Here is a 9,421-nt window from a genome sequence, read left to right as displayed (position 1 = left end):
GCAACTTTTAAAATTGTGTAAAAAATTAATTTTGATGAAAATAGCTAAAGCAATGTAAGAACATGTATATGTATCAGAAAAATAAAGACTTTTCTTTTTGCAACTTTTAATGAAATACCATGGACTATGCTCAAAATAATTTTTAGAGCACCATACTGTAAAAATTTTAATATACCAAATCCTGTGGTTTTATGCCAGTGGTTTTATGTTTGCTATTTGCTATGCATAGTTCTTTTATGAAAAAATTGTATGCCCTCAATACATGTATTGTATATGAATAGACACAATAGAGTCTATTGTTGTTTACTTGTACACTTATGTACCTTTAGGTTTGAGAACACCATTGCTGGTCAGTTCTTTGGACATTGTCATGAGGACAGGTTTCATCTTATGGTGGACTTTGAACCCGACACTCCTCCTAGACCATATGGGTAAGAGAGGAAAATACACAAACTGTTTGATTAATCATGATTTTTTCTTGTAGTATATTATACCTAGGTCCTAGCGTAACCACTTATTCCTATCAGAATGCAGGATATAGAATTTATACTGTTGATGGTAATTACAATGAGTCCTCTAGACAAGTACTGGATCATGATACATACATACTAAACATTACTGATGCTAATCTTACTAATAAACCAAAATGGATCCATGAATACTCAGCTAAAGTAAGACAATGAGTATTGTAATGATATATTATCATGAACATATAGGATGCATACAATATGACTAATCTCACACCTGATGGCTGGTTATCTTTGCTGAAGGAATTTTTAACTAATAACGATCTCTTTTTAAAATATTATCAGTAAGTGTGCCATTACATACCTTCTATCTGGCATATAATGTTTAATATTACTATTGCTGGAAATTTTTGCCATTATAAGTAGTACTATTATGTGACAATTGCCATTGCTATTTGGCAAAATTTTAATGCACTATAGCCTGCTCATTTTAAAAATTCAGTTTTGAAAAATGTAAAGGGTGATCAAGCCTAAGTTAGCAATGCATTGCATAGATCATTATGATGGCACTGGATTTAGTAAAGTATCATAATCGTTTATTATAGGCACTTATGTAACCTCTAAATGTACTGCATATTCTTTTTATTCCTTATACAAATCTAATACTAGTGCTAGTAAATTTCTTGGTTTAAATTACTATTATTTTACTACTAGTAGTCTATTACCCTCTGTTTTTATGTTTCTCTATCTAGTTTCTTTTTTAAATCATTCGATATGAATTCTCAGTGCTCTGGCTCCTGTCAGCATTCTACAATCTGTTCCTGTTTAACAACTTTCGGTAATGCTTCTGCCTGTGATGCTGTATCACCAAAGACTGTGACAAAAGAACAAATGATGCTGTATGCGAAAGCACATGACCACTGCTAAGATACAATTAACATTAAAATGTCTTATTACATTACTGCTTTATGTTCACATTAATTTTATTATTGTCAAAAATAATTAATTTTTAAAACTCCGCCTTGTTTGAAGGTGTGGTGGTGGTGTGATTTAAGCCACAGGAAATTAATTTTGTTTGTTTTGCGAAGAGAGAAAGATGGAAAAGAAAGGGTGTTCTTTCGTGTTTCTCTGCTTAGCTCTGTTGTATGTCACTCGGCCAGTTTTATTGGCTTCTTTGAAGGGCATAGACTTGTCTAAGTCGGGCCTGGGCTCCAGCATATTGTGCGACACTTGTATAGGGCTGGTGACAACTGTTCGGAAACTAGCCAAACTGCATGTCAGTCAGGAGTTGATAGAGAAAGCTGCAATAGAATACTGTGAGAAGTCTGGCCGTGCTGACGAGCGTATCTGTAAGCTGATTATACCCGAGTTCAAGGTAGAGTACAATTATCAATTTCATTTTCAATATACATAAAAACTTAAAAAATGAATATTCATGTGTAGGATGAGGTTCTCTATGTGTTCGATCATACTGCTCTTTCCTCGCGTGAGATCTGTGGCACCGTTCTAGATGACAAGTGTGGCTCAACGTATGATCCTTTTAATCAACAATGGAATGTCACCATACCTGGTGGCAAACCTCCCATTAAACCATATCATCCTCCAAAAGTATGTGTACATTAACTACTATATAATTAAATTAGTCTTCCTTATGATCACATGCAGATTACTTATGCTAGTGACATAGATAATGATTCATTTCATTTTTGTGTATGCACACAGTTGATTGGAGTGTATTGTAAACCCACTACTAATTACCGTAGCTGTTTAATGTCATTGTCATGTGATGAATGTTGTTCTATTATGTATATCAATGTTTTGATCATAGTGTTATAGTTTGTAGAGCTTGTGAATGATATTAATTTATAAATTTACTAAATGAAAGTATTCGTTTTCTTGTTATTTAAAATTTTTTTCTAAGAAATAATTATTATTGTAGCCGTTTAAAAATGTTATTGCTGTAAGATGAATGCTACTCTATTGTGCATATCAATGTAATGAGAACTTTTATCATCGTAACGATAAAGTTTGTGATTTGATGAATGAAAGTGTTCATAAAGTGTCTTGTTATTCAATTTCTTATGAAAGCTATGCAAGCGCAGCGAGTCCACTCATTTTTATAGGTGCCAATTTTATTACCACAGCTTATAGTAATACCCAGCGTACATAATTTTATGTATAATCACTGTAACAGTTCTTACTATAATCAATCACTAATTTTGATAACTTCGCCCCAATAGGTAAACATTACTAACAGAATTCTTCATATTTCTGATATTCATTGGGACCCTCAGTATACTCCTGGCCTTCAAGCTCGTTGTGATGAACCATTATGCTGTAGACCACCACTACCAAAAGGTATTAATCTTATGCATATATGTATTTCTATCTGTACATGATTGTGATAAAATCTAATTGAATGAAAATTTTGTTTAATATTATAATTATTATAAACAGTGTCATATTTTTTGTTGTTCTATTTGACAATAGGAGATCCAAACAACTCAGCAGGTGCTTGGGGTGATGCTCACTGTGATATACCACTACAAACTGTTGTAAACTTAATGGAGCATCTCAATGCAACACAAGATCAAGTGAGATGGTGTTATTGTTGCTTACAGTTGCTGATAAATTTCCTCAAAATAGTTTGAATGGATTTACATGACTGGCGACTTGCCAGCTCATAATGACTGGAGCCAAACAAGATCAGGCCAAGTTGATATTTTTAACAAAATGATTGACTTATTTAATGAGTATCTTCCTAATAAACCTGTGTTCTATTCATTTGGTAATCATGAGAGCGATCCAGTCAACAGGTATAACAACAAACATGTACATGCTATTGCTATCAATGGTGTGTACTGTATTCTTTTATTTTAGTTTCCCTCCAAATTATATCACTGGGTCTAACTCCATTTCATGGTTATATGATGATGCTGCTGACAAGTTAAAGAAATGGCTTAACACAACTGATGCATATAATACATTTAAAAGGTTCTTGTAATACCTATCATTGCTCCAATTTATTATTTTTATTTGTAGTGGTGGTTATTATTCTGTCGATTACAATGGAATAAGAATTATTTCATTACAGACAAACTATTGTAATAAACAAAACTGGTGAGTGATAGTATATTTTGTCATACCTTAAGGAGACAATTGTTTGCGGGTATTTAATTTAGCGAATTTTAGCGATTTTAAAAAAATCGCTAACTTAAGTCTGCGCTAATTTTAATTTTTAATTGAAAGTGGGTGTGGTTACAATGAATAAAATGGCGGCCGTCGCAAGTCTGAGTTTATTTGCAGCAAAGGGTCAGCAAGATAATACTGAACTGCTGTCCAAAGACTTCTCTAGCAGTTAGCCTAGGTTAACAAAGCAGATGACAATCTTCTTCGTTCAGTTACTGCTTCTAACTGTAAGCAAGATAACTTTACATGTTAATGGCTGCAGAGTCAGTGATGAAGCAGTTTAAGCAAGATTAATGCAACAAGATCTACTGTATTAGTGTATTTAGACTTGTGCAATTGCTTTGCTTGCTCATACATGTAAATCACAGCACATAATCTATAGCTTGCTTAGGCTCACCCCCGCTTTAATTCTTCTAGAAGTTATTAATACCAAATGGTCAAAAACGCTAAATTAAGTACCAGCCAAATGTCAGTACCATGAAAATCGCTAAAATAAGTACACGCTAATAATTGTCTCCTTAAGGTAGTCTAGTTTTAGTAACTTTTAGGTGGTTGCTGATCAATGGGACTGATCCTGATGGAATGTTACAATGGTTTGTTGAGAAGTTACTTGATGCTGAGAAGAAAGGAATGAAGGTTCATGTACTGGGCCATATCTCACCAGGTGATGGTGCTGACTGCTCTAATGCTTGGAGTGCAAATTATAAGAAAATTGCATTGAGGTATTTTTTCGTGTTTTTTAAATCAAAATTTAATTGTTTATAAATGATTTAGATTTGAGAGTACCATTGCTGGCCAGTTCTTTGGGCATTGTCATGAGGACAGGTTTCATCTTATGGTGGATTTTGAAGCCAACACTCCTCCTAGACCATATGGGTAAGATACAAAGAAATATCTCATTAATTAAATCTTTGTATAGTATATTGTATTTAGGCCCTAGTGTAACCACTTATACTGAGCAGAATCCAGGATACAGAATTTATACTGTTGATGGTAATTACAATGGGTCCTCTAGACAAGTACTGGATCATGATACATACATACTAAACATTACTGATGCTAATCTTACTAATAAACCAAAATGGATCCATGAATACTCAGCTAAAGTAAGACAATGAGTATTGTAATGATATATTATCATGAACATATAGGATGCATACAATATGACTAATCTCACACCTGATAGTTGGTTATCTTTACTGAAGGAGTTTCTCAAAAACAATACTCTATTTTTGAAATATTACCAGTAAGTTTACATATAATTATTACTATGATATTCTACCCATTTACAGTTATTTTTTCAAGTCATACAATATGGAGTCTCAGTGTAATGGAAACTGTCAGAAACAGAATACCTGCAATTGTTTGACAACTTTCAGCAGTATTTATGCATGTCATGCTATCACTGAAGTACCTTTGACTAAAGAAGAGATATATGAGACAATGTTATATGAAAAATCCCATGACCACTGTTAATTAGAATTTATATTTTTATTATATACATGTAGATTGTGTGTTTTTCAATAAATCATACAATGGCATTAGTTATCATCGCTGCGGCTTTTAATAAAATTATAAGTTGTTCACAATCCTGTTTAAAATGAGGTCATTGTTATAGTGATAATATATTCATCGCATATATAGGCGTTAACTATTATTATTACTATTATTATTATAAATTTTATAGACAGAGACAACGGGGAGTGAGAAGGACAGAGAAGATAGAGGAAACAGAAGGATAGTCTGAGGGGATATGGTTTACTCGAAACTGCACCCTGAGAAAAATAATTAATGAGAGAGAGAAGAACAGGTAGGAATGAGAGAACATTTATAGCAAGGACAGATAAAGTGATAAGTGCATGCATTGTTAGAATCAAAATTATTTTAAAATGATTAATCATAATGGTTATCTAGTTAATGACGAGTTTCCGGGGAATTGTCTGGCCATTGATGTAGTAGGAGGAGAGTGACGCATTGAGCAAAATGTGATTAGTGAAGATTTCTCTAGATTGAAGGAAAGTCTGGAATTTACACTCCATTGTCTAGATGCTATTTAAATCTTCTTGCAATGAGTCACAATCATCAAAAGATTCCACTATCTTGCTGCATTTGCTATCATCTGCAAACAAATACATTGAGGAAAGATTTGCCATTAAGGGAAAGTCGTTTATGATAAAAAGGAGTGGTCCTAACAGACTCCCCTGCGGGACTCCAGACACTACAGGTAGTAAGCCAGACTTACTGTTGTGTATTGAGACACATTGAAGACGAGATGAGAGGTACAGAATATCAAGAAAAATTACGTCTATCTGGCATTTGTTAGAGAAAGAATCAAATAGATCTATTGCTGAGAGATAGGCCACCAATTGTTGGAGTAGGTCGATTTTTAAGAAAACCAAATTGACGTGGAGAAACAAAATGAGGCTGGATAAAATCAGCTATCTTGTCAAAAATAATTTTCTCCAAAACTTTGGAAATACAACATAGGAGAGAGATGGGCCTGTAATTAGTTACGGAGCTCTTATTACCAGATTTATGAATAGGGGTTATTAGGTGGGTCCTCCATTCTAATGGAAGGTATGACTGAGCAAAACACTGAACAAAAAGATGGTGTATGGGCTCACAAAGAGGCGTGGCACAGGATTTTAGAAGGTGAGCAGGAATACCATCTATACCTGTAGCTTTAGATGGGTTGAGAGAGACGAGAGCAGACAAAACGTCTTCGATGGAGATTTCAATTGAGTCCAGAGTCTGAGCAGGGGTTTGAAGTGAGAAGAGAACAGATGCATCATCAGGTAGGAATACTGAGTGGAAAAAGGTATCAGTGATCTAGAACAATTGTTTTTACCAGTTACTTTACACATGTGCATGGTTGGGTGTTATAATTAAATTGTGTACATTCAGGAGAAATCTTCTACCTATTTCTTTATTGGCCAATTTTTTGTTTTCACATTGTTTAATTTCCCTCTTTTTGTTTTTCAGGAACTCCAGACAACTCAGCAGGTGCTTGGGGCGATGCTCACTGTGATGTACCACTACAAACTGTTGTAAACTTAATGGAGCATCTCAATGCAACACAAGATCAAGTGAGACAAAATACATGTATAGTTCTTGATGCCATATTTATTGGTATCTCTGTTATAATAGTTTGATTGGATTTACTTGACTGGAGATTTACCAGCTCATAATGACTGGGATCAAACTAGAGCTAATCAAACTTTAATTTTTAATAAACTCATTGATTTATTTGATCAGTATCTTCCTAATAAACCTGTGTTCTATTCATTTGGTAATCATGAGAGTGATCCAGTCAACAGGTACAAGCTATTTATAGTATTATTGTGTTTTTGATTCTGTTAAATTTTTAGTTTTCCTCCATCTTATGTCACTGGATCTAATTCGATTTCATGGTTATATGATGATGCTGCTGACAAGTTAAAGAAATGGCTGTACACAACTGATGCATATAGTACATTTAAAAGGTTCTTATTATTTTTAATAATAGTTTTAACAAGTCTTTTTTGTAGCGGTGGTTTTTATTCTGTTGATTACAATGGAATAAGAATTATTTCATTACAGACAAACTATTGTAATAATCAAAACTGGTGAGTGATAGTATATTTTGTCATAGTCTGGTTTCAGTAACTTTTAGGTGGTTATTGGACTCGCCACGCTTGCGTAGGCGGGTACTAAGCAGTTGGGTTGTCATTCTGTCCACACATATCTTTTTGTCTGAGCAGTCTAGAGCTATATTTCTTCTTCTAGCAACAGATAAAGTTGCTTTCTTTCATTTAGTTATGCTCTTGTAGCATCCCATGGCCGATGGCACGGGCCAAAAGCTGTGAACTCAGTGCTAAACCAGGGGACCTCTCTCCAAGTGAGAGCTTGTGTTTCACTCTACAGGGCTGAGATTTGCTTCAGAGGTAAAAAATCTCATCTAACAAAAAACTAAAAGAACAATTTTGTCCTAACTTCATTGTTTGTGAGTTACAGTTGCTCAAAGTTTGTGATTTAGCCTCTTTGAAAATTTTTCAGACGTTACTAGAAAAATCAGGAGCAACCAAACTCTCTCAGTGTCTTTTAAATATCTAGGAAAATTTTTTGTGCCAACTCTTTCTTTGAATAGACCTTCAGATGCTAAAATAAATTTCAGCTTTTCTTCTTTCTCCTACCCATGTGCCATGATTTCTTGACCACACCCATAGCTTATTTTTAATTATCATTATAACTATGCAGTCAATAATAATTTTTTCAAATTGCTTAAAATATCACAGTACAAGTAACAGTTGTGACTTGTGACACATATCACTCAGGTGAATTCCAGCTGGCGAGTCCATTGCACCATAGTGCTTCATTGATCAACGGTACTGATCCTGATGGAATGTTACAATGGTTTGTTGAGAAGTTACTTGATGCTGAGAAGAAAGAAATGAAGGTTCATGTACTGGGTCATATCTCACCTGGTGATGGTGCTGACTGCACTAGTGTTTGGAGTACAAATTATAAAAAAATTGCATTGAGGTAAAATCAGATTGTTTTTTATGCTCAATTTGGCAAGCCTTATAAAAGAACAAAACTTTTGGAGCAACTTTGAAAATTTATAGAATAACAATTTATCTCAATGGAAATAAAATGTTTGTGTTTTTAAAAAATGCAGAATCCTCCTTACCATTTTGATTGAATTCGGCTAAAGACACTGTACATACATGTAGTGCATGGTCTTTAGCCTATTTTTGGAGAAACTGTAAAAATTTGTAAAAAAATTAATTTTGATTGAAATTAGCCGAAACTTTCTAAACAACATAAGTACATGCATATGCATCAGATAATTTTTTTTAATGGAGAATTCTCTCCTTGACATTTTTGACAAAATTTGGCCAATGACCGTGTACTATAATACAGGGACTTTTTGTCAAATTTTAGAGCAACTTTTAAAATTTTGTAAAAAATTAATTTTTATGAAAATAGTTAAAGCAACATAAGAACATGTATATGTATAGAAAAATAAAGAATTTTCTTTTTGCAACTTTTGATGAAGTACCATGGACTATGCCCAAGATAATTTTTAGAGCACCATACTGTAAAAATTTTAATATACCAAATCCTGTGGTTTTATGCCAGTGGTTTTATGTTAGCTATTTGCTATCCATAGTTCTTTTATGAAAAAGTTGTATGCCCTCAATACATGTATTGTATATGAATAGACACAATAGAGTCCATTGTTATTTACTTGTACACTTATGTACCTTTAGGTTTGAGAATACCATTGCTGGTCAATTCTTTGGACATTGTCATGAGGACAGGTTTCATTTTATGGTGGACTTTGAACCCAACACTCCACCTAGACCATATGGGTAAGAAAAGAAAATACACAAACTATTTGATTATTAAAAATTTTTCTTGTAGTATATTATACCTAGGTCCTAGCGTAACCACTTATTCCTATCCAGGGGCGGATCTAGGGGGGGTTTGTTAGTCTCGCGTAGCNCAGAAANANTAANTATGATTTTGATATTGAAAGCGAAAGAAGTGATTCAGAACTGGAGGAGAGAGGAGGGGGAGGGACTAAGAAGACGAAGAATAGCAAGTTTTATACTGCGAGGGACAGTGACTCTGATTTTGAGGTTAGATACATATACAATGTACATTGTTTTATGTGTACATTATGCACATTAAACTCCCTCCCCCCCTCTCTCTCTCTCATGTTACAATTGCATAAATTCCTTTTAATTTTATTGCATGTACGAGCTTGTGCATTTAGATTG

At 33.9% G+C, this 9,421-nt stretch overlaps 1 protein-coding gene across 5 annotated transcripts in view; it reads left to right on the top strand.

The window, feature by feature from the left end:
- Window positions 1–9,421, top strand: part of LOC100632928 (sphingomyelin phosphodiesterase-like) — a 13,101-nt gene that overhangs the window by 2,348 nt on the left and 1,332 nt on the right. For 2 of the 5 annotated variants that reach the window (XR_002185870.1, XM_019999752.1), the window contains exons 1-12: window positions 296–431; window positions 485–671; window positions 717–811; window positions 1,220–1,842; window positions 1,911–2,075; window positions 2,708–2,825; window positions 2,958–3,061; window positions 3,114–3,283; window positions 3,348–3,461; window positions 3,510–3,587; window positions 4,205–4,378; window positions 8,909–9,010. Coding sequence is in view for 4 of the 5 variants with exons in the window: in XM_019999752.1 (XP_019855311.1) it covers window positions 1,564–1,842; window positions 1,911–2,075; window positions 2,708–2,825; window positions 2,958–3,061; window positions 3,114–3,283; window positions 3,348–3,461; window positions 3,510–3,587; window positions 4,205–4,378; window positions 8,909–9,010 (1,304 nt within the window). In the remaining variant the exon portion in view is untranslated. Of the gene's footprint in view, window positions 1–295; window positions 432–484; window positions 672–716; window positions 812–1,219; window positions 1,843–1,910; window positions 2,076–2,707; window positions 2,826–2,957; window positions 3,062–3,113; window positions 3,284–3,347; window positions 3,462–3,509; window positions 3,588–4,204; window positions 4,379–4,430; window positions 4,533–4,575; window positions 4,763–4,807; window positions 4,903–4,948; window positions 5,198–8,908; window positions 9,011–9,421 lie in introns of those variants that run through there. The other 3 variants (XM_003388488.3, XM_019999750.1, XM_019999749.1) reach the window with 3 other exon arrangements.

Source organism: Amphimedon queenslandica, unplaced genomic scaffold (genome assembly GCF_000090795.2).
Source record: "Amphimedon queenslandica unplaced genomic scaffold, v1.1 AMPQUscaffold_13241, whole genome shotgun sequence".
Classification (NCBI taxonomy): domain Eukaryota; kingdom Metazoa; phylum Porifera; class Demospongiae; order Haplosclerida; family Niphatidae; genus Amphimedon; species Amphimedon queenslandica.
The sequence above is the reverse complement of the archived record's forward strand: the minus strand, read 5'-3'. Positions and strand labels throughout refer to the sequence as shown.